Here is a 24,978-nt window from a genome sequence, read left to right as displayed (position 1 = left end):
TAATAAATTTTTAACACCACGATCAACTAACTCTACAGAATTTTGGGGTGTCGGTTCATCATCCTGTACCATCCTAGGATTATTAATGAATGACTTGAACTAAACCTTGATTATGGTTGGAATTTCCAAGCCACACGATTGCAGCACATAATTGACCCATAACCCATCACTCATTAGTGAATGATTTTGTTTGCACTAAAAAAATTGTCATGTGATGTTATCAAATCACGTATTATGACCTGCTCGACATGTGAGTCTTACAATCAAGTCCCTTTATGTCTTTTGCACTCAAAGGCTAATCTCTATCTTGCCCGGGGAAACCTTTCCACGCCTCTATCACCTTTTGGGAGAGCGACGCTCCCTACATACCATTTACCTGAGATCGTACCTTTGCCGGTTGGTCTTGACATACAAGATTAAAATTATAGCTCTTTTAGAATGGTATCTCGCTCATGGCTCATACAACATCAGAACTATGACATTCTTTGCTTTCCAACTAAGTTGTGTAAGAAAAGCCAAAAGCCACTCTCAGAGAATGAAGCTTTATGTCCAAAGTTTGACACGTTTACCTTAGAATTTATTTGAAACAATAACATTATGTGACGATATTTCATTATACGAAAAAGTACACATAACATATCACTTATTTATCGCACATATAATTGGATGAGAGATGAGGATGTACTATCTAGCTAGCAGAACTGCCAAAAGCTGATGACTACGAAAGTCGTGCCAAGTTATAGGAACAACCAACCTACTATTTTGGTCGTATGGATATCCATTTCCTAATTTGGTCGACCTTTTATTACGCAACGATTTTTGTTGACTAGGAAATTGTTAAATTTTTTGACTTTTGTTTATGTTCTTCAGTTACTTGCATGCATGGATCCAACTTAAATGCAACCTTAAACTATACATTTAACACATAAAGCGAGTTGGAAGTAACTCTTCTCATGCAATTGTCGTAATTAACGACTACTTCAGGGATAGATCATCTATTACTGGTCTAATTGAGAGAATGTGATATATGTAGCGACTCCCTTTCTCTCTAAACTTTTCATGTATGTCCTTAGAAATTGTAGTGGGTAGACAATATATTAGTTAAGTTTTCCGTGTCAATTGGCAACGAAGTAGTTTGATTTGAAGAACCACCTGCTATTATTCAAGATCTTCTCCATCATTTGATGTAACTTGATTGAGTTCTTAATATATCGTCTTTAAAAAAAAAAATTGAAACGAGTTGTAAAATCATACTTGTTGCTCGTAAAGATATGGATGCAAAAAATTGAGTTATATTGTTTTCACAAGAAACATTACCAAAACAAAGAGAAGGTCAAATTTTATCGTACATTACAACAAAACAAAGAAACCAATAAGACACACCCTTTACAGTATAGAAATTCCAGAACCTCAACTCTCGTGGCACTTTTACAGTTGCACCGAAACCCCTTCCTCGTAGATTATTGAAGTGCGTTGTCCATATTAGATCCTCCTTACATAAGATTAATATTTGGAAGGGAAGTGTACGAAAATTTACAACTCAGCTTGAGGGCTCGCTTGGAAGCACTGATGTTTCTTACAGAAAGCACTTTAAGTTCTTTTAAAATTAAAAAAAACGTTTTTCTAAAAGAGTTTTTTATTTTAAAAACACTTCCAAACAAACTATAAATTAAGGGAATTGTTATGGGCGCTCTACAAATCTCATTTTGCACTCCAAACTTTCTATAATTACAAAAAAAATATACTTGTGAGGAGTGTAGAATGAGATTTCTGAAGTATTAATAAAAATTTCATAAATTAATTACAATTAGCTAATATAAGTGGCGTAGTATGACCACAATATTACTTATAAAAAAAAATTAAAAATACATAAAAATAAGGCGCGTGAGCGATTAAGCAACAGCTAGAAAGAAAGTTATAACGAACCCTACGAGAAGCAAAGCGCACAAAACACTTTGCTTCATCCGACTCCAATCGCCACCGTCAATTCATTTTTCCTGCAAACACCTCCAAAATTAAATTAAAATTAAATTAAAATTAAATTAAATATTAATTAATATACAAGTACAAAACACTAAAATTCTGAAAACGAAGGCAGAGGCCGCCGCGTATGCAAATCTTGGGGGGCGTCGGTGCCAAATAAGCGGACCAAAAGCCATAATTTAATAAAAATAAATAGAGTGAGGAGAGAGAAAGAGAGGAGAGAGAGAGGACAGCTGGGAAAAAGGAGGAGAAGGAGAGGAGGAGAGAGAGCTCTTTCGCTTCCGAGAATTGTCTTTTGCTTTTTTCCTTTCCCTTGTGCTAAATTCTCCTACCGACTTCCATTTCAATTTTCTTGAGAAAATTCCTCATTTTTTTTTTCTCGGGAAAATCTCCTAGCGACTTTCAATTTTCCCACCGTTTCTCTCTCCCGGCCCATCTCTGTTTCTGGATTAGATTCTCTGCGGGTGAAACCTATTGCCTGAGCTTCTCGGATTGCGATGCAGCTTCCAATCTAGGTTTCTTTTTTGGCTTTTCCCTCCTCATTTTTTTTCCTGTAAATTTTCGATCTTTTTGTGGGAAATTTACGTAGAGAGGGAGAATGCGTGTGATCCGGACGTGGGTTATCGGCATTGATGAGGTTTAATGCGTTTTGGGGATTCGGGAGCGTTTAAGAAGGTGTTAATGCGAGAGCTTGATAGTTCGGTTGCTATCAGATAGCTTTTGTGACGGTTTCACTGTTGTCACTAATTCGTATAAGTTTCAGAGAGCTCCTGAGAGATTGATTGAGTTTGCGTGATGGGATTTAATTTTTCAGTTTTAGCTGAAGTTAGAGAGATTGGTTTTTGGGAATTTGGCTGCTTTTTTGTGAGTTATTTTCTGTGTGTGTTAATATTTGTGGAAAAAGGATAGTGAAATCTGGGAAAGGTGGCAAATTTGGAGATGATGAGATTGGAATCTGATTCTGGTGAAGGTAGAGAAAAATGGGGTTTCTGTAATTTGATTGGGGAATTTAGCTGCTTCAGATCTGTCTGCCATTTGAAAAATTGGGTATTGAATATTAAAAGGGTGTGTTTTGTTGGCCTGCAGATGTTGGAAAGTGACATTTTTTTTTTGCAAGTTTTAATTGTCAGGAAGATGAGTTAAGAAGTTCAGGGGAGGCTGTATAGTGATAAGGTTCTTTTTATGAGGATTTGAAGTTTTGGTGTAGGAAGTCACTTGGGAAAATACCAGAATACAATGCAGTTGTTTCTTTTTTCTCATTTTTTACCAAATGCAGTAAAGGAAATTTCACAAATGTGCATATATGATATATGCATTTACATTTACCTGGGTTGCTAATTTTGTGTTCTTTTTTTATTTTTTTGGTTAGAAGGATTTTTTTATATTTACACTTTGATGTTTTTTAAGGAGTTACTTTGGTTTTGTGTGCAGTCAAATTATTTAGTCATATTTCACCTTCTGCTGTAGATATAAAGTCAGTCAATATCAGTTCTTCAGCTTCAACTTCTGTATATTGAAGATGTATTTGTGTCTTATATTCGAATCCTAAGTCGTTGCTTGTATTTTGACAGAATATGGGACATTCATGTCAAGAGTTTGCGGTGGATTCGCTTCCTTTCTCTGAAGATTAAGGGCCAAGAGACAGTGGAAATCTTGCCTCTGCATTGGACTAAGATGTCAGGTATGCTTTCTGGTACGCTAGATGAATTTGTTATCTCTGGTTGAAGAAGGGAACATGATGCTTGTTTTATTAGAAAAACAAAATGCAAAATCGAGATAAAGGTTGCGTATGGTGGTACTGATGGTTATGCATGTTACTCTGTTCACTGAAGGCCTTGAAGGTTTTGGAGCTCTTGATGAAATCCGAGAGAGAAGATCAGATTTTGAGAATTCTGAAGAGGAGAGACGACGCTCAAGAATTTGCAACCTCAAGAAGAAGGCGATAAATGCTTCAAGTAAGTTTACCCATTCTCTTAAAAAAAGAGGAAAAAGGAAAATTGATTACCGGGTTCCAGCAGTTTCCATAGAAGATGTACGGGATGCGAAAGAGGAGAGTGTTGTCCAAGAGTTTCGTCAAAGACTCCTTGACATGGACTTGTTGCCAGCAAGGCATGATGACTACCATACTTTGTTGAGGTCAGTCAATATCCCTCCAATGTATTTGTTCATATTATTGACATAGTGGCCAATTCAGTTGACAATTCAGATGTAGTGGATTATAGTAACTTGATCTTATCTTTTTTTGACTCTCATGTAGATTTTTGAAAGCTAGAGACCTTAACATTGAAAAAACACTCCAGTTATGGGAAGAAATGCTTAAATGGAGAAAAGAATTCGGAACAGACACCATTTTGGAGGTAATGAGGTTATTATTTTATCTGATGATGTAACTATAGATGTATTATCTTTTGGACAAGAGAATTCTTTGGTGTGCTAGGAAAATTTAGGGTCATCGTCTAATTAGGAAATTCGGAAGCACAAATTTAATTAATCTAAGACCTTGAAACGGGATGTCATCTTTGGAGATAAGCCATTATTATCTGAATTGTGATAGGGCTCTAACAGTCGGAATGTTGTAGCGTGTTCGAAGTGCAAGCTGTGAATAAAATTTTTCTTTTGTTGATTTAGTTCTAACTCATTCTCAAATTTATCAATTCGAAGGATTTTGAATTTGAAGAGCTTGATGAAGTATTGCAATATTACCCTCAAGGATACCATGGGGTTGATAAAGAAGGCAGACCCGTTTACATTGAGAGACTGGGAAAAGCTCATCCAAGTAGGTTAATGCAAATCACCAGTATAGAGCGATACTTAAAGTACCATGTCCAAGAGTTTGAGAGAGCTCTGCAGGAGAAATTCCCTGCTTGTTCAATTGCGGCAAAGAGGCAGATATGTTCAACAACAACTATACTGGATGTACAAGGCTTGGTATGCTTACATCTTTTCCTCCGCTTTTGGTACTTCCTTTCCTGCCACTGCTAATTTCCTGATTTTTAACTAGAAAACTAATGTTATTTGAAATACAGGGCATGAAAAATTTCACTAGAACTGCTGCAAATCTCTTGTCTGCCATGTCAAAGATAGACACCAATTACTACCCCGAGGTATCCAAATAACCTGAACAATATTTTGCTTTAATTTATTTTTGGTTTAAAGAAAAATATTTTTGTTTTATTTTATAAAGCAGCCACTTAGTGGGATAAGGCTTGGTTGTTGTATTTTGTAAAGCGCGTTTAACTCTTTGCAATACACAGACACTACACCGAATGTACATTGTCAATGCTGGTCCTGGATTTAAGAAGATGCTTTGGCCAGCTGCACAGAAATTTCTTGATGTAAAGACTATTGCAAAGATACAGGTAAAGGATACTGCTCTAGGCCCGTGGCATCGTATTTTCCTTATCCTGCAGCCATGATTGCTGATAATTATCTAAAATCCAGGTTTTGGATCCCAAATCCTTGTCTAAACTACTGGAAGTCATTGATTCAAGGTATTTTTAGCGCGTATATATATAATTATATATAAATACTCTGCAATATTTTTATCGACATTTGACAGTGCTTGTCAGCTCACTGTTAACATATCTCTCTTTTCAGTCAGTTACCAGACTTCCTAGGCGGATCATGTACATGTTCAGCTGAAGGAGGCTGCCTTAGGTCTAATAAAGGTCCATGGAATGACATCGAGATAATGAAGGTTATCATCATTTTACTTTCTAAATGAGTAGTATAGTGGCTTCAGGCTTCAATTTCTTTATTGAAGTGAGTAGCGAAGTTTAACCCAGTGTCTCTAATTTGTAGCTTCTGCATGCCGCCGAAGCAACATTTGTAAGGCAAATTTCTAGAGTGTCTGGTGATCAGGAGAAATTTGACTCATATATTCAAATATATCCACTGAAGGTTAGTTCAGAACTATTTTTTGTAGTACTTGATCTAGTATTGGTTCAGAAAAGGTGACACATAAATTCTTTTATTTATTTGTTTTAATTTTGTTATCAGGGTAGAACAAGCGATACATCAGTTGTAGAATCAGGATCGGATATTGACGATCCTTGTTCTTCACTAGGACAAAGGAGTTCTGCATTTCCTCCTTTGGATGCAGTTGATGAAGAAGTGAGTTTTAAGATTAATTTTCTTTATGATTTGTTTGGTTCAAAAGATGTGCTGCATATGTTGGTGTGTATATTGATTAATCTGTCTTGCACACGTCAAGGCATCAGATCCAAATGCTTACTACAGCTGTGATGATCTTCCTCTGGTTGAGAAAGCCGGAACAAGTGTTCAAGGAGTACGATGTCATCAGGATCATAATGTTTCTCTTGAAGCAACATCAAATTCCGAAGGTAACACATTATTATAACCTTATTTCCAGTTATTATTTACTAAATTCCTTTGTCGACACTTCTATAAATCTAAAAATTGTATCACCACTGCTTATGCATTTCGACTATTATTTCCTAAGTTCATGCGTCTTTTCAGGTAGTTCAGTTAACCTTAGGTTTGACGCAACTAAGGACAAAATTGAGAAGACGGACTTCACTCGTACGGCAAAAAAGCTGGTATCTTTCCTGGTCAGACTAATACCATTTTCTCAGATTCTACAATTTGAATTTTGGAGAAAGCAGAACAACATTTACCCATCAAATTTGGTGGAAAGCAACACAAATAGTCATTTACCATCCCCTGAAGTTGTGAGTCAAGAAGACTATGTCCAGCCATGTTTACAGCGTCTTCAGCAACTAGAAAAAGTATGTGAGGAACTTAACAACAAGCCTGCTTCGATTCCTTTAGAAAAGGAGCGAATGCTGATGGACTCGTTGGAAAGGATCAAGTCTGTTGAATATGATCTCGAGCAAACGAAAAGGGTATGCTATATTTGAATGCTTTTAGCCATATTATTGATCTTTCAATTGCACAGATAACAATATTTTCTTTTCAATGTTGGCCTTACAGGTGCTGCATGCTGCAGCGGTAAAGCAACTAGAGATTGCTAGGTTGTTGGAGAATCTACAGGAATCTAAATTTCATGTAAGTCTATATGCAAAAACTTAACTTCCGTGGTTAAATTTATCTGAAAATCAACCGACTTTGATTTTCGGGTTATCAATTAAGCCTTTATTAGGAAAGTCTTATGGGGAGTTTTTGTCATCGAAATATGATCAATAAGAAGGTAGAAAAGCATATAGTTATAGGTAGCTACAATCAATGAGCTAATGTTCATTTCGTAGCATTTCGTTTTGTTGAGCCAAATCTGACATAGGTGAGGCCCTTTTTGATGCAGCGAAAGAGACCGTTTTGTTGAATAGGTAACAACTCATAGCGGGAAAGGCTATACACGCGTGGTTTAAGAATTATGATGCAGAGAAGGCCCCTTCTTTTTATCTTCTTTTTTTTTTTTTTTTTTTTTTTTTTCTCTCTTGTTTTTTTGAAATTGTCTCTCAATCAAAGCTATATGGAGCTGTGTAACCTTCTGCTGCTTTGAGACAAAAAGAAAAGTGCAGAGATAAACAGAAAAAAGGATTAATGAAATCTTGTACAATTTTGTACAATTCGGCATAGTGTTTTTTTTTTTTTTGGAGGAATTTGAAGGTCTAAACTCCCACACCAGATCCATTGCAATGTATATGATGGAATACTGAAATCACTAGAGTTCCTCCATGTTAATTGTATTCAATGGCGAACGCTGAGCTTGATGAACAAACTAGCCAGCATCATAACAGGGGATTTTTTTTCTAGAGTGATACTAACCACACATCCCTTTTTGGCCGTCTGAACGAATGTATTGAAGATTATTAAAGAACAAGAATTAACAGGAGATGTACGGGAGGTAAAACGTGTGTAAATAGCATCACCCTCTTTTTATTTTCCAAAATTATCATATGCATTGTACAAAAACATGAGCATAAAATTTGTATATTGAGTGCAGGATGATCTTTTTGAAGTGGTAATAATAGTTCACTTTTCTTGGTGAAACTGTAAATCATTTATCGATTGATGCTCTGGTTATGAGAAAAAGACCCTCAGGTCTTATAAGCCTATGCAGTATTCCAAAGGACTCTCTTGAACACCATGGGAAATACCATTTGCATCCTGCCAATTTGATGTTTGTGAGAAGGTAATGCGATTTTGACTTGGATATGATAAGTCTCGATGTTAAGATGATTAAGATTAGTTCAGATTAGTCGGTTAAGATTAAGACTCGCTCAGAGTTCGATTTCCTTTAACGTACCAAATAAAAATAAAACAAGCCTTGGATGTTTGGATATATCAAAGACTCGTCTTAACCAAGGCTTCAGTGCAAAGGTATGAATTTGAGTACAAAATATGTTTAGAATGAAGGAATGAGGGAAAAAGATATTTGAGGCTACATACGATACGATTACAAGACATTTAGGTCATGTTTGGTGACAATGATTGAATTGGATTAGATAACTTAGGATTGTAGGATAAGATTACTTAGGACCGGAGATGTAACTTAGGATAGGAATACCGGGATGATTTGTCCCACAATTTTGTAAGGATTAGTTGTCCCTTTGATCGCCAAATATAGGATTGGATTAGCTAATCCAATCCTATATTACATTTGACTTTAGGTTTCAAAAATATCCGGGACTTCGGGACTTAGACGCGCAAAAGGTTTTCTATATCACATTTGCTTTCTTTTCGGCTAGGGTTTCCTACGTTCTCTTGGAACAAAGTCGGCCAGTAGGAAATAGAGACTACATATTTCCTAATTTCACCTGGATTCGGAGTATGAACTTCCTCTCTATATATATCATTATGCCAGGCCTCATTAGAGCATAACATCATTCCAAGAAAATTCAGCAAAAACCCTAATACCAAAGACCATGAAGAAAGTTGAGATTCGACATGTATGGCAGCACAATTTGGAATCCGAGTTTGCTCTAATGCAGTCCATGATTCGTTACTACCCTTTCCTCTCCATAGACACCGAATTCCCTGGCACAGTTTTCCAGTATTCCGATATCCACACCCCCTTACCAACCCCGGCGTCCAAATACAAGCTCATGAAGGCCAACGTGGACAACACCAACATAATCCAGTTAGGTTTAACACTCTCCGATAACAACGGAAACTTGCCCAGTTTCGGCAATAATAGCTGCTACATATGGGAGTTCAACTTCAGGGACTTCGATGTCCATCGTGACCTTCAGAATATAAGTTCTATTCAGTTACTTGAGAAGCAAGGAATCGATTTCTTGAAAAACAAGGAAAAGGGTATTCGTTCTTCCGACTTCTCCTTGCTGTGGCATAAATCCTCGCTGCTCTCCAAGAAGTCCCAGTTGACATGGGTGGGTTTCCATAGCGCTTACGATTTCGGGTACCTGATCAAGATGCTGACGGACGACTGGTTGCCGCCGGACATTAACAGTTTCATGTGCATGATGGATATATACTTTGGGAAAAAAGTGTACGACATCAAAAGCATGATTAGGGTTTCTCGAGGGATTTATGGAGGATTAGAGAGAGTGGCTAACAAGCTTGGGGTTGATCGTGTGGCTGGGAAGAGTCATCAGGCTGCTTCTGATAGTTTGCTGACTTGGCAAACGTTTCAGAAGCTTACACATGTGTACTACACAAGTATGCTAGGGGAAGACAACTTCAGTTTAGATTTGAGAGATTTAGATTGGTCCCAAAGGGTTTTGTATGGTTTGGAAGTTGAGGCTCATTGATCTAGCTAATTGCAGTACAAGGAATTCAGAATTTTGATTGTTTTCATTTATTTCATTCTTTTGTAGTATCCTTGATATATAATGAAATTGGATTTTTACCCTATTTCGAACTTTCATTTATGCATTTTTTTTTTAGAAGTGCAAGATCTTGGTCAGGGGCAGAAATAGAAACAATTATTGGTATAAGACGCAATGGTTACAAAAAACCCCTTTCATAATAGTAACCAATTGGTTATGGTGGACTTTTTTTTTTGACAAACAATAGTATTAGCGAGTTAAATAATTAGTCGTTAGAGGAAGAGAATCGGTAGGAATAAACGGACCGTATTATTCTATTAACATAATTAGATCATTATTTTCTTTGCGGTGACGGCAGCACTTTGGTTGGAAAAGGTTGATGCTAACGCGCAATTCTATTAAGATAAAAGCATATTGGTCGTTTTCGTGAGCAACGTGACATCCAAAACTCCACCAAATACCGTTTACCCAACAAAAAAAAAAAAAAAAAAAAAAAAAAAACACCCCACCAAGTACCAAGTACAACTATAGAAAATGGAACAAAAATGATTTAGGTACACAAAATTTGCATATTTATTCACACTCTTTAATATGAATAGCATTTCACAAAAAAGGATAGCGTTGATTTCAACTCGAGAATATATCAATAAGAGCATCAATTTTATGCTTCCAAATAACATTATTGATTTGAATTTAAATGAATATGTGAAGATCGAGAGGTATTGGACTATACCATTACTTCAAATTGAATGGGATATGTATTGAATGTTATTGTTTAGGATATCCATTTTTCATAAAATTTAGATTCATAAAATTTAGACCGACAAGAGATAGAGATTTGAACTTGAGACATCTTTCAACATTGATGTATATATATTAAAATGTGCTTTTCTTGAAGCAGTGGGGACGTAAACTTCACCATCTTTTGCAGAAACAAGAGAAATCGTAAAATATATCACTTTTAGATTATTCACTTGAATGTAGTAGTATAGTTTTTTGTTGGCCAAAGGATTGTAAGAGTCCATTAGTTGAAAATCTCAGCCTAACATGATCAGGAACTAGAGATCAATATTTGACAATAAAAAACGACAAAAACAGAAACAACTAGTGAAATCCAATAGGATCCTCTCCGGATCGTTTTGGTGAAGATTCTAAGGATTTGTGAATCGTGTCCATTTATCGTATATTGAACGGTCAATTTTTGTTAGATACTGTTTATGTTTAATTTTAAATAAAAATATTTCAAATGATTTCTGACTGCACGATATACGATAAACGGACACGATTTACGGATCTCCTTAATCATCACAAAGAGTATCTGAATTCTAGTTAAATGCTCAAAATAATAAAAGAAAAAGCTTAGTTTTAACTACAACACACGCACTCTACGCTTTTTATATTTTCTAACGATTACAAATGGCTCAATTTTCTGAAGATTGTCAACTAAACTCACTATTTTGTTGGCCAATCTCTATATTCGTTGTTAAAAGACCAAAGGGCACATACAAGGTTAGCAAAACTAATGGCTTCTCAGTTGAGGAAATGAGGTAAGGGAAGCACGAAGGATAAGGACTCGCCGTACTCACAGTTTCTAAATTCTATGGTAAATAAATAAATAACAATGTCTTTTTTGTTATCTTCCCAGAAAAAGAATATAGTGAATAAATAAAACAGAGAGAGCCAGCAGTCAGAGGAAAACAAAAGAAAGTAGTCCCCCGCTGACAAGAAAGAGAGATCTTTGATCTCTGACTTGGTTTCTCTTTTGTTCTCTCCAAAAACCCAGAAAGTATGGTGTTGAATCAGAGCTTCTGCTTCTGCTTTTCCGTTGTTTTCCTTTTCCTTTTTCTGGGTTTTCCTGCTTCTTCATCCTCACCAACTTTCATTTCAGGTACTGCCCGATTTAACATCTGAAGTTCTATATATGTATATGTATGTTGTAATTTTGCTGGGTTGTGGTTCAAATCAGCTTAGATTTAGCAAAGCTCTGAACTTTGTGATTTCTTTGTGTGTGGCTGCAGATGGTGTCTTTGAATCTCAGGCTTCTATTGGCCGGAACTTGCTGCAGGCCAAGACAGGTTTGATTTCCTTCACACCCTTCTCTGAAAAATTTGTTCTTTCTTTGTCGGTATCATATAATTTTCACTCTAGCAATTGAAATGCAGTGCTAAAAGGTGTAGAAGCGATTGTTTCTACTTTTGGAAAATATTGATTTGATTGATTTTTCTTGCTTCAGTTTTACTGTGTTGGAGGATGAAAGCGTATCGAATGTATGTGTTGTTTGTGAGCTATGATCTGTTAATGGAGGGTGATGGATTGGGCTTGTATCTTTTCTGGAATTTTGAGTTTTGGATTTGTTAAGTCCATGTCGAACTTGTTTTGAGAAATTAATTGACGAAAATCAAATCGAAATTTAGTAATTAAATTGGATAAGTCTTCGTAGAATAATGTATGTTTGTAAATGCTTGGTGGCTCATCATATCTCTGCTTACATAGGATGTGATATATTGATATTTACTTTGTAACGCGCGCATATAGGAAAAAGAAAATAGAGGAGCTTTGGAGATGACACTTTACCGCAGTGGCGGAAAACAATAATACCTATGCACCCTAGTGCGGGTTCGATCTCCACCAATCCCCTTCCCATAACATTTAACAATTTAACTCACGAATGCTATTGTTTGTAAAATGGAAAGTAGAGAAACTTGAGATCGGGATCAATTTGAATCCAAGAAATCGATGCATAAACATTCTGCAGCTTGATTGTGCTGTGTGTATTGTCTTCCCATTGAAGCCTTTCATACAATTTGATTGCCCATATTCCGTATTGTAGTTGGAAAATGGTGTTACTTGCCCCTCTCTACTTTTTTCCATTGATTTGGGAATTATAGGTAGAAGGAGCTTATGTTTTGTTCCTTTGAGAGACCTCGAAGGCTAGAAGCATGTTTAGGATGGATCATGGGAAGTTTTTGGTTTTGGATTTTCTGATACAAACTTGGAAGCTTATGTCGTCACACCGAATCTCTTTTCGGTTCTGAATCACATAGACGCTTAATATCTTTCGGTTCCATTTTCCTTTTTGGTAGATCTTAATAGGAGGTAAATAACTTGGTCTGATGAAATTTTGGCTCCTGTTATCTGCAGGTTGCCCAGTGAACTTTGAGTTTTTGAACTACACGGTTATCACAAGCCAATGCAAAGGACCCCAATACCCTGCTAAACAGTGTTGTGGTGCATTCAAGGAATTGGCTTGCCCTTACGCAGATGTGCTTAATGACTTGACAAATGAATGCGCTTCAATTATGTTCAGCTACATCAACCTCTACGGAAACTACCCACCAGGACTTTTCGCCAATGAGTGCCACGACGGAAAAGAAGGTCTGATATGCCCTGCATTACCACCATCTGCAGTGGCCAATGATGTAAATGGGGCTCATACCGCACACTATCCGTCTCCATTGCTAATGCTTGTTGCCGGCTTCCTAGCATTGTCCCGGTTACTATAAATTTCCAGACCATTTTCCGGCAATTAGTATATTCTTATGACGTGAGAAATTTACAATTTTTTTCGTTCATCTGGTTTTCATCTATGTTTATCCTCAAGTGCTAGAGCTATAAGATTCTTTCCATTTAATATCAACACTCTGTGGGTGGCATTTGTAATTTGCAATTTTGTAAGTCCTTTTGTGCAATACCTTGACAGCCATAATACAGTGCAGAATCTTTCAATTTCTTGAGCTTTATCTCCTACTTCTTCCCTTGAACGCGTTGAATGATCAGTGTAAAATGAGCTGGATTTTGTAATGTGGGGACCACGCAGATTCAATTATCTTCATATCATCTGTTTGCTTTGGAATTTTGTTTCTGTAGCTCTATATAATTGCGTAACTCTCTTGTGCATCTGCAACAACCATTAACATTACATCCACTGACCGCGTTTTCGTGCTTTAGGCGGCTCCCATTTCGCTCTCCGCTGCCCTCCATTGCTGCTCTCGCTCCTCCGTCTCTTCCCAGTCAGAACAACTTGCCATCCTTCCCTCTGAAAATCACGGTTAGAATGCTAAGTACTCTGGTTTTGCTTCAAATGTGCAGCAATTTCCAAAAAGTTAGACAAGCGCATGCTCAGTTGGTTGTATCCGGCCTCTTTGACCACCCTCTAAATGCCGGGAGGCTTCGCCAGTTCTATGTGACAGTCACGCAAATTCACCATGCCTTGTCGATTTTCAATAGAATATCTTATCCTGATGTGTTTGCCTACAGTGTCATGAACACGGTTACGAAACCTTTTGGAAGATGTCACAAAAAGATACAGTTGTTTAGGGAGCTATGATTTCTGGTTTTGCGATACATGGCGAAGCTGAGAAATGTTTCGAACTGTTCAATGAAATGGTTGTGAACGGAATGTATCTGAACGAAGTCATTTTTGTGGCCATTTTATCTGCTTGTTCCCATGCGGGACGTGTCGAAATGGGATACGAGTACTAGGATCAAATAGTGCATGACTATCGAACATTATGGATGCACGGTGGACCTTCTTGGCCGTGCCGGGTGGCTGCAAGAGGCGGAAGAGCTCATCATGTAAATGTCAGAAAAGCCTAATCCGGTAATATGGGGTGCGTCTTGGCGATTGCCGGATACATGGTGACCTGAGGAGAGGGAACCTTGCGTTCACGCACCTGACAGAGCTGGAACCAATGTCTGGTGAAATGAGGATTTACCGCTGCGACTGAGGTTTGGAGAAAGACTAGTAAAATATTCGATTCATTCACCATCGTGACATATAAGATGGTTGTATATATTCAAACTTTATTGAAAGATTTTGTACACGGTAGAATTCTTACATAATCTGGGACGATCACAGTTATAAATATAGATAATAATACAAAGATAAATGTATTCCAGTATCAGCATCTTCCTCTCTCTGCTCTCTGTGGGAGGATGTTACCCATAGTGTCTGCATAAGCTCAATTCTGGACTTGTGCCGGAACTGTTTCATGTGTCACGCACGCGCTCATGCACCAAGGACCAGGCCGCTCGATCAGCTGCATGGAGAAAGCTCGATATGATCGGATAATGTTAAAAGAGTGTGTGGAAAACTTGCAACATGAAAGTTGTAAATGGGTTACATGCCATGTTTTTGGCACATTTTGGACATTTGGATTTAAATAACATTAAATTCTTGATGTTGTTTGAAACAGAAAGTACCTGGATCTTTAGAGCGTCTAATATATTTCTTGGCAAGGAATGTTGGATATTTTGGGCCAGTATCGTCCTTTTCCAGGTTGACATCTCTCTGCTAGTAAAGGACACCCGTCGATCCAAAGTTGCCCAAGTGAAAGAGGCAGGCCCTCCTTTGGAATGGATGCGAGCCTTGGACAATTATCTAGTTCCAGAGTCTGAAGAGAGGTGAGGAATTGAATGCCATTGCCGAGTTTCTTCAGATTTGGGAAGCCACGAATTGTGAGTTTAGTGAGAGATTTGGGGAGCAGCATCTCCTCCTTCCCATCAGGTGGAAATGACAACACATCTGGATCTTCACTTGTGATCGACAACTCTCTAAGAGAGGAGAGTTTGTGCAACTCCCAGAGCCGCTTACAACTCTTGAGTTCAGAAATTTTAAGTGATGTCAGGTTGGGAGGAAAGGAAGTCAAACCTTCCAAGCAGTCAATCTTCAATTCCTTAAGAGGCGTGAGATTGCGAATGTCTTTCGGTAACACCTCCAATTTTTCGCAGCCCCAAACAATAAAAGCTTGAAGATTGGTGAGGTGGCATAGGCCCTCCGGTAATGATTTCAGATTTCGACACGTGGCAATGTTAATATATTCAAGACAATTATTAGTATTGTCGTGGAAGAACCGGTCTGATGCTATTAACTCTAGCCCTTCACATTCCTCTATCTCAAGGTGTTTAAGCGCCCTGTAAAGCTGGCCTCTCAGTGATAACGATGTCAGAGATGCACAATCATGTATCTCCAAGTGCTCAAGAGAAACAGAAAAAGAAGATGAACAAGAAACAACGAGCTCCTTCTCCTCCTCCACTAATGATTTCAAGCTTCCACACCCCCGTATCACTAATCTTTTCAGATTTTGGGGAATCTGATATTTTGCAATATACATCAGAGAGTGACAACTTTGAATCACCAAGACTTTAAGAGAAGGTGGCAGGCCAACATCTGGAAAAGAAACTAGACTGTCACACTTGCTTATGTGAAGCTCTTGAAGAAACGACAATTGGTGCAACCCCTTCGGCAGCTTCGGAAGACTTCCACGATTCTTTATTTCCAGATATTCAAGCTTCCAAGCTAATATTGGAACCTGCAGCAACCCCTCCAATTCTTTTCCTAGATCTTCAACCAGGGCATAGTTGCCTTCAATAACCAAACGAACAAGAGAAATCAGGTATGGGAAACATCTATCCTCATTTTTCAATGAAGACATCAGCTCCTCACAACCACTAATCTCCAACTCCTTAATCTTGCCCATTCCCTTCGTAAGTCCCCTTGCTTGCAACCGCGGCTTCGAAATATTTGAAAGACGCAAGGTCTCTAATAACTTAAAGTCAACCTCTGCGCTAGTATGCACTAGCGCTTTGCAACCATCGATGCGTAGTTCACTCGCGTGTTCGTAATTGGCAACTTCCACCACCAATTCCTTGCACCAACAAATCTCAAGCTTTGATAACGAATTTAGTTTCTTCGGCAACTCGCCCTCCAGTTTAGGGCAGCGACTGATTGAAAGCACTTTTAGGCTAGGGAAAACACCACTTCCCTTATCCTGATCGAAAGGCAGCCATTTCTCCCAGTGCTGCATATTCGAAAACTCGAGAATCTCTAATACTCGAAAAGGCAAAGTACGCTTTCCGTAGAATTCGGGACCAACGCTTTTCACAGCAGTCATTCCCTTGATATGAAGTTCTTTAAGGCAAGGCAACTGTCCAACTGGTGGCAAGAGATGACAATTTGCACAATCATATAAGCTTATACGCACCATGTTAGAAAACAGAGGATCTCCAATCCACGATGAAAAATTCAATCCACCATAACGCCAAATGGTGAGCTCTTTAAGATTTTTAGGAGGATGTAACATGTCAAGCACACCCAACTCCATTTCCCTCGATCCGCTCAAATTAGACCATTCCAGCAGCAATGAATCAAGCCTCTCCTTGTCTATTAACTTGGCCCCACTAGCATCCTCAGCATCAACCACATTCTCCAATCTTGAGAGCCACAATGTCCCTCGGAGATGCAATAGGGACCCTATCTCTCTTATCCCAGACTGATCACTACCTTTGCCAACCACAAAATACGGCAAGGATTGCAGATTCGTCAATCGACCTAGATGCGGAGGCATTCCTTCCAATCCAATGGAAGTGTTGAGATGCCGCAAACTAATTAGATTACTCATGTTTGCTGGCAATGCCTTCAATTCAGAACAACCTTCTAATAACAATGTTTGCAGATTGCAAAGAGTGGTTGTTGATGGAGGCAAACTCTTTATCTTTGTATAAGAAAGGTCAAGATACCGTAGATTCCACAATTTACCAATTGAATTGGGCAGCTCAGTTATTTTATAGCCATTCAAAGAAAGCACCCGTAAGATTCGCAGTTCCGGCAACAGATCACATGTAACCCAACGAGTTAGATAGTTTGGTGCTCGAAACCAAAATAAATCTCGTGCAAATGGCAAGAATGTCCTCAAATGTTTAACTCTGGAGATGGCCTCAAATTTCTTAACCCCATCATACTCACCACTGACATAAGACACATGACGAGCCATTGGATGCAAGCCATCATTTCCCTTGTCCTCCAATGAAAAGCATATTTCAGCTGCAGCCCACCGCGCCAACTCACCAACAAGGTCATGCATTCTGTACTTATCAGTGCTTTTGCTTGCCTTTTGAAATAATGACCTAGACAATAGCTCTTGAAAATAGTCACTGCCTACTTCTTCCAGTTGTTTCTTGTCCTCTACTCGTTGTTGTATCAAACCTTCTGCCATCCATAAAAGGATCAACTGCTTCTCCCCAAATTCGTAGTCATTTGGAAGTAGAGAACAATAGGCGAAGCACCGTTTCAAACTTGAAGGTAGATAGTGATAGCTCAATTTTAATACTGGGAGAATGCCACTATTGTCTGATAGACTCCACATCTTGTTGTTTAAGATTTCCTCCCATTCTTCAACTTGTTTACAACGTAGAAGACCTCCTAGAGTCCTTGCAGCCAATGGCAATCCGCGACATTTTGCAACAATTTTCTCCTTTATCAACTCAAAATTTTGCGGCCTTTTGGTAATGTCCAAGACGGAATGCTGCTCAAAGACTTCCCAACATTGATCATCTGATATGCCACCCAATCGATAAACAGTGGATCCCATCATGTTTGCAACATTTGCATCTCGTGTTGTCACAACTATCTTACTTCCTAATGCTCCAACACGAAAGGGGGATTGCAATTTTATCCACAAATCATAGACACATGTATTCCAAACATCGTCTAAAACAATTAGAAACTTTTTTCCTGCTAGCTCCTTACTCAAACTTTCTTGAACCTGATTGAATTCCTTGAACTCCTTTGCATGACCAGATGTGGCGGATTCAAGAATTGCCTTTGTCACTCTTTCAAGATCGAAGTCATCCGATACAGATGCCCATACTTTTAGGTTAAACTCTTTCGTCGCATCATCATCATAAACATGCCTTGCAAGTGTTGTCTTTCCCACTCCGGGCATACCGACAATGGCAACTACATTAAAGTTAACGGCACGAGGTGCTTCTTTCAACAACAAGTCAATAATCTTCGTCTTGTCTGTATCCCTTCCAATCACAGGACCTTCTGGTAGGTGGGAACTTGGTGGCACGTGCCATGCCTTAGTAGATGGTGTCCCTTCATTTAAGCCAAGTTGGTTTTTCCGTTCCAATATCTCATCTAACCGATCAGTAATCTTCTTTATTTCTGAGCTCAGGTTACAGTTAAATTTAACATCAGAAAACAATCCCCATACCTTGCTTGTGGTAGCCCAATGTTTCTTCCTTATTTGTCGTCGCAATATCTCAGTTGAATACTTGTCCAATATGTCTTCCACATCATAAGCCAAGTCTCTGAGACCATCTAGCCACAGTTTCACTGCTCGGCTCGTCAACTGCTTCTCCTCTGCGTCATTCAGTACCGCTTGAATAGCAGACAACATTGAATTCCATTTGTCCAGCTCTTTGCCAACGCCAAGTAGGAGTCTAAAGTAGCTCAGCGTCTCACGAGATGTCAACCTTTCAAGTAACACTTGAAGTAATCCAGAAATAAAAACCTCTCCCAATGACATAGCTTATAAGAACTTCTTCAGGATAATGTATATTAACAGCTTCTTCAGGAGAAATGAAGGTATCAAGATTGAAAGAGTGAAGTGAAGCAACCAATCCAAGAACAAGCAAGCAAATGTTACAGGGAAGCTTGAGCAATGTCAACCGTCAAACTGCAAAAAGTGAAACTCGTTAAGAAAAAGTTAGATAAATTCTAGTTTTTTTGTCTCACTGCATTTTCTCAAAGCTTTTAGTATTTACTGAATAAAAAATTATGATTTCTGTCCTAGTTACAAGCTCAGAGATATGTCCTGAGCATAGTAATCAAATTGGTTCCTGATTGTTTGAGTCAGATGTTCTTTTGTTTTTGCACATAAATTTGTAACACTTTTTTTTGCCAAAAATAAGAGCCAACCATTTCCTTACCAATTTCCATTGAAATCATAACAAGATGGTTTATGCAAACATGATTCGTTATACATAGAGTTAGGATCAGAGGACACCCATGTTTTGAAACACACTTTGTAAGGCCTGTTAGGATTTTGCTCGTTAGTTTAGAGTCCTATTCTGTTTAGGATTGTATTAGAAAAGCTAAAGATGCACAAATTATTGTCTTACAAAGATTAGTAAAGAATCAAGTTTTCTTGTACAATTAGATTAGGAATCCTAAAAGCAGAAATGGAATATGAATGCAAGTGTGCTTTCCTATTACAAATAGATTAAGAGACTTAATCGGAAGATAGGCATGTAAACAGCACCCTGTACTTATATATAGGGTGCGGCTAGAAGTAGAAAAACTAAGACAAACAAGAGAAGAGAAGGAATGAGATTAGTTCTATGGTTTGCAAAAGTATTGTATAATCTATTATTAATTAAATAAGCCGTGATTTCTCTATCTAGAAAAATCACAACTAGACGTAGGCTAAAGTTCTGCTCAACCAGTACAAATATTGTGTGTTTCTAGTTGTTCTCTATTTGTTGAGTTTAGTCTACTGACAGATACATCAAAGAACATAATCTAGAGGGCAGCTAAAATTTTACAATTGGTATCAAGAGCTTGGGTCAAGGTGTTCTGCGATGGCAAGATGAATGAAGGTAGCAGGCTTAGGAAGCTTAAGGCCTGCAGTTAAACATTTCAACGGCAATGATGACTTCATAGATTGGTAAGGGATGATGAAGAATGTATTGATACCTCAAGATTTGGATGATGCACTCCTTGGTGAGAAGCCTACAACCTTGACAAAAACGACATGGACCAATATTCTCAAGAAGGCCAAGAGTTCCATCGAGATTCATCTCAAGAAATTAATCAGGTTCTACGTTATAGAAAAGATGACTATTAAGGAAGAATAGGACAAGTTGGAGAAGGTTTATATAGGTAAACGTGTCTAATACACTGTTTCTCAAGACTGAACTATTTAGTCTTTGTCTGGAAGAAGGAGGTGATATTGAAGATCATGTATGCAGGTTCCATAATTGCTTAGCAAATTTTCAAAAGGTCGAAGAAACTTACAAAAGACGATGATATAGCTATCATCTTGCTAAGGTCTCTACTCTCGTCTTTCAAGCACTTTCGAACAAGTCTAATATTTGTAAAAGAGTCCCTGCAGCTTGAGGATGTAATTCAGGCCCTTAAATCAAGCACTTAAGAGTATCTCCAAATGAGATGTCAAATTTTAAACATCAAAATTATATTTGATGGCTTATGTGGCAATTTGACATTTTGTACAATATTTTGCTCCGTCCGATATGTTAAATAGTAATGTCATTTAATAATTTTTTTTTTGTTTGTGGTGTCCAATAATTGAAGCAACCAATCAAATACATAAAAAACACAACATTTATTATATATTATATTATTCTATTAAAAAATCATTTAATAAATTTGACATCTACTGTCAAACTTGGAGGATTGGGTTTAATTTGGCTATACTGGCTAAAATCAGTTGGAGAGTGCTACAGAAACAAGACTCGATGCTTAGCATGGTGTTTCAGGATAAATATTTTCCAAACTCATACTTCCTGGAGGCGAGAAAACAAAATAAATCGTCGTGGGGGTGGAAAGGCATTTTCTTGAGGAGGCAAATTCTACACCGTGGACTTCGGTGGAGGGTGGGGAACGAGGACACAGTCAGGGTGGTTGATCCATAGCTTCCTAAGCCTCACTCGTTTAAACCGGTGTTGAGGAACAAGGCTGTCACATCTCGACCTGGCCTCTACCACATCCTGGGCTCAACTCCACCGTAGCACTATATTGTCCGCTTTGGGCCCCTACCATGCCCTCAACGTTTTGTTTTTTAGAACTCACACGAGAACTCTCTAGTGGGTCACCCATCGTGGGATTGCTCTCACCCGAACTCGCTTAACTTCGGAGTTCCTACGGAACTCGAAGCTAGTGAGCTCCCAAAATGTCTCGTGCTATAGGGAGGAGAGCATGTACATATAAGGCATGGAGTATCCACTCTCCTAGGCGATGTTGAATCTCACAATCTATCCCCCTTAGGGGCTCGATGTCCTTGTCGGCACACTTCCGGCCAGGGATTGGCTCTGATACTAAATTGTCACATCCTAGCCCGGGCCCCCACCATATCCCTAGCTCGACTCCACCGTAGCACAATATTGTTCGCTTTAGGCCCCAACCACGCCCTCACGGTTTTATTTTTGGGAACTCACACGAGAACTTTCTAGTGGGTCACCCATCGTGGGATTGTTCTCGTGCGAACTCGCTTAACTTCGGAGTTCCTACGAAACTTGAAGCCAGTGAGCTCCCAAAAGACCTCGTGCTATAGGGAGGGGAGCATGTACATCTAAGGCATAGAGGATCTACTCCCCTGGACGATGTGAGATCTCACAGGGGCTCCTAATTAAAAGGTGTGTGAGTTGATGATGGCGGATAGGTAGGGGTGGAAAATTGAGGAGATTGCGACTATGGTGGACCCAGATGATTTGGAACTGATTCGAACTATACCGATTAGTTGAAGTGGGTGTGAGGATAAACGAATATGGCATTATACTAAGAATGGGTTGTATTTGGTGAGGTCTGGGTACCATGTTGCGATGGAAATGATGAAAAATGGCAAGTTTGGGAGGCAGGGGAGCAGGATGTCAAGTTCACCAGGTGCATTGGGAGGGATGTGGAAGAGGATATGGACTCTTGCAGTGCCGAATAAACTCCGGTTTTTTCTTTGGAAGGCTAGTAGAAAAGCTTTAGCGGTGAGGCACAATTTGGAGTGTCGGCGGATCCGAGTAGTGAATTGGTGTGAACTTTGCGGAGCGGGTGATGAAACTGTGGCTCATCTCTTCTTTGATTGTGAGTTTAGCCGTGCATTTTGGTTTAGGACATCGTTGCAAATTAATATGGCAGCTATGGGTGTCAATGATTTTTTGGAGGGTTGGCAGCGAATCGTGAAGCACTTGGAGAAGGAGGAAGATACCGAGTTGATATTGCAGCAGGTGGTTTTTGAGCTTTGGCATATTTGGAAATGCAGGAATGAGGTGGTTTTGCAAGGGGTGTGGATTCTACTGCATGTGGCTGTGGAATTATGGTAGCGGCAGGTGGAGGAGTTTAGGGATGTTATGATTGATACGATGGGGAAGGGAGGGGATCAAAGGGATTCTAGGTGGTCTGGGGAGGGGAAGTGTCCAGGGCTGGGGCTCCAGGAGGGTGCGGGGCAATGGTAGAAACCTTCATTTGGGGAGCTAAAATTGAATTATGATGCGGCATGGAGAAAAGACACGAAGGAGGGAGGCGTAGGGTTGGTGCTTCAGGATTTTGCTGGGATCCCAAAGCTTGCGGGAAGGGTAGGAGGGGGGCGGTTTGGGGTTGCTAATATGGCAGGGGTGGAGACGATTAGGCAAGGTTTGGAGACAGTTATGGGGAGCGATATTATGGAGGCCGGCACTAGATTGGTGGTGGAATCGGATTCCAAGGGATTGATTCAAATACTAAATAAGGAGATCACGGTTTATGTGACTCTCTAGACTTAGCCCCAAGATATTTGGAGGATGGCTAGCTTATTCCAATTGGTGAGGTTTTGCTTTACCCCTCGTCAATGCAATCGTGCAGCCCATTCAGTAACAGCATATGTCATTAAGCATGGCGGGAGATTTGACTGGAATGAGTTAGGACCAGAGTTCCCTTTTAATATTTTAGCAAAAGATGCAAATGTAACTTATTCGTATTTAAGTTTAATAAATTTCCTATCTTTCGACCAAAAAAAAAAAAAATAATAATAAAAAAACCCTCAATGATAAGCCTTTGGCTTCTTTTGGAATAAGAGTTAAAAAGTGTTTTTGGAGAAACACATGATAGATGCTTCTTCAAGAAGCACTTGGATTTTTTTTATATAAATTCAACGTTAAAGTCTCTAATAAACACACTTCTAGCAAAAAGTGTTTCTAAGTGATTCCTATACAACCAATTCCAATTTCTTTATGTTGTTGAAACCTCCATTTCAAGTGTTTCCTATATTCAACTAACGTATTTCCAATTTTTGTCAAACAAAATGTTTTTACTCGTATAATAACTAATAAGCACTAATTATGCCAAAAGCACTTCCAATGAGCCCGTAAAAGTGGTTGCAACAGGACTTTTCATTATCATATAAGTCAATCGATTTTTGGATATTTTCCAACAGTTAAAAAAAAAAAAAAAGCAACTCATAGCCTAAATATTATCCATGCAAATTTGAATAAGCAAGAATTCATCCCTACTATTTCAAATTGTAAATTATATAAAATGAAATAGATTACCCATGGCAAAAAAGCACTTACATGGTATGGAAGTAGAGAGACGAGAGACGGCTCGCTAACAAATCCGGACTGATATTGAAGAATAACTTGCACCTTCTTTTGCTTTATATCATAACAATTTTCTACTTCCTTTCTTTGCAGTCTACGGAATCCCTTTCCACCATACTACTCCATCTATTTGTATTGTATTAATAGCTTCTTCAGGAGAAAGGAAGTTATCGAGATTGAAAGAAGGAAGTGAAGCAACCAATCCAAGAACGAGTAACAGGGAAGCTTGAGCAATGTCAACCGTCAAACTGCAAAAAATGAAACTCGTTAAGAGAAATTTCTCGTTTCACTGATTTGTCTCAAAGCTTTCAGTATTTACTGAATCGAACATTATGGTTTATGTCACAGCCACAAGCTCAGAGACATGTCCTGAGCATGGTTTGTGGGATTATAATCACATGATAGAAATGCAAATTTTCCTGATATAGATTCATATTAAGGACATGCAGATTTGGATGAGGAATAAAAGACAATACCTTTAAAGGAAAATTCACACGAGATTTGTTGTTCTTGAAGATGGAGACTTGTTGTTCTTGAAGATGGAGAAACACCTGCTCAGCTGCAGTAGAAAGTAATGAAAGAGTGCTTAAAGAATGTTTAAAGACAGTTTGGGCATTTGGCATATAAGAATTGGTTAAGCTCTCTCATCAAAAGTGCTTTTTGGTTTTTTTCAAAAGCACTTTCAAATAAGCCCTCAGATTTTTCATAGTAAAAAACTTACATGGAATGAAAGTAGTTAAGTAGAGAGATGAGAGACGGCTCGCTAACAAATCCGGACTGAAAATTGAAGGAAGAATAACTTGCACTTTCTTTTGCTTTATATCAGATCAATTTCATGTTCCTTTATTTGCAGGTCTACGGAATCCCTTTCCACCATGCTACTCCATCCATTCATTCTTTCTTCGAACTTGTTTTTGGTATACATTCTTACTTCAAGTACAAATGAAAGCATATCCTTAGGCCTTCCCTAGTAGTTTTTATGTGCTCGCGTTCGATTCCCGTTACATTGTTTACATAACGGTGTGAGTTTAACAGTTTTAGTAATAATATTTCATAAGAACCGAACTCGTGAAACTTGCACGCTAAAACTCAAAAGTTGAAACACTCTGTTGGACTTGTATTTTTCAGCCTGCCGTGTTAGTTTGATTCCAACTTTAACCATCACAATGAACAAAGTGTTATCTTCTTCTTTAAA

At 38.5% G+C, this 24,978-nt stretch overlaps 4 protein-coding genes across 5 annotated transcripts in view; 3 read left to right on the top strand and 1 right to left on the bottom strand.

The window, feature by feature from the left end:
• Positions 1–2,467: 2,467 nt before the first annotated feature.
• On the top strand, positions 2,468–7,798 carry LOC137742348 (phosphatidylinositol/phosphatidylcholine transfer protein SFH13-like). Its single transcript, XM_068482197.1, has 15 exons — positions 2,468–2,498; positions 3,555–3,664; positions 3,816–4,119; positions 4,241–4,340; positions 4,645–4,911; positions 5,010–5,087; positions 5,238–5,342; positions 5,425–5,474; positions 5,581–5,680; positions 5,785–5,883; positions 5,983–6,096; positions 6,197–6,326; positions 6,463–6,848; positions 6,937–7,011; positions 7,265–7,798. The coding sequence occupies exons 2-15, from the start codon at positions 3,658–3,660 to the stop codon at positions 7,283–7,285; spliced, it is 1,836 nt and encodes a 611-aa protein (XP_068338298.1). The 5' UTR covers positions 2,468–2,498; positions 3,555–3,657; the 3' UTR covers positions 7,286–7,798.
• Positions 7,799–8,831: 1,033 nt separating this feature from the next.
• On the top strand, positions 8,832–9,677 carry LOC137743213 (probable CCR4-associated factor 1 homolog 11). Its single transcript, XM_068483096.1, has one exon. It carries the CDS (start codon positions 8,832–8,834, stop codon positions 9,675–9,677), a length of 846 nt encoding a protein of 281 aa, XP_068339197.1.
• Positions 9,678–11,348: 1,671 nt separating this feature from the next.
• LOC137743834 (GPI-anchored protein LLG1-like) overlaps positions 11,349–24,978 on the top strand; it is a 32,927-nt gene continuing 19,297 nt past the window's right edge. The window contains exons 1-3 of one of the 2 annotated variants that reach the window (XM_068483767.1): positions 11,351–11,583; positions 11,714–11,770; positions 12,837–13,428. In XM_068483767.1, the coding sequence (XP_068339868.1) occupies positions 11,484–11,583; positions 11,714–11,770; positions 12,837–13,198 (519 nt within the window). In that variant the 5' untranslated portion in view covers positions 11,351–11,483 and the 3' untranslated portion in view covers positions 13,199–13,428. Of the gene's footprint in view, positions 11,584–11,713; positions 11,771–12,836; positions 13,429–24,978 lie in introns of those variants that run through there. The other variant, XM_068483768.1, reaches the window with a different exon arrangement.
• LOC137743832 (putative disease resistance RPP13-like protein 1) lies at positions 14,915–19,006 on the bottom strand. The gene is made up of 2 exons (XM_068483765.1): positions 15,710–19,006; positions 14,915–15,565 (listed from the first exon to the last, which is right to left on the bottom strand). Exons 1-2 carry the CDS (start codon positions 19,004–19,006, stop codon positions 14,915–14,917), a joined length of 3,948 nt encoding a protein of 1,315 aa, XP_068339866.1.

The sequence above is a fragment of the Pyrus communis genome, chromosome 8 (genome assembly GCF_963583255.1).
Source record: "Pyrus communis chromosome 8, drPyrComm1.1, whole genome shotgun sequence".
NCBI classification, from domain to species: domain Eukaryota; kingdom Viridiplantae; phylum Streptophyta; class Magnoliopsida; order Rosales; family Rosaceae; genus Pyrus; species Pyrus communis.
This window is presented reverse-complemented; position numbering and strand designations above follow the sequence as displayed.

Excerpts from the sequence above, each read along its gene's own strand:
- LOC137743213 (XM_068483096.1), top strand. The coding sequence starts at position 8,832 with ATGAAGAAAGTTGAGATTCGACATGTATGGCAGCACAATTTGGAATCC.
- LOC137743832 (XM_068483765.1), bottom strand. The coding sequence starts at position 19,006 with ATGTCATTGGGAGAGGTTTTTATTTCTGGATTACTTCAAGTGTTACTT. Across the intron at positions 15,566-15,709 it reads TGGAGGAGGAGAAGGAGCTC|TTAATAGCATCAGACCGGTT; the intron begins GTTGTTTCTTGT and ends GAAGGGCTAGAG.
- LOC137742348 (XM_068482197.1), top strand. Across the intron at positions 4,120-4,240 it reads GACTACCATACTTTGTTGAG|ATTTTTGAAAGCTAGAGACC; the intron begins GTCAGTCAATAT and ends ACTCTCATGTAG. Across the intron at positions 4,341-4,644 it reads GAACAGACACCATTTTGGAG|GATTTTGAATTTGAAGAGCT; the intron begins GTAATGAGGTTA and ends ATCAATTCGAAG.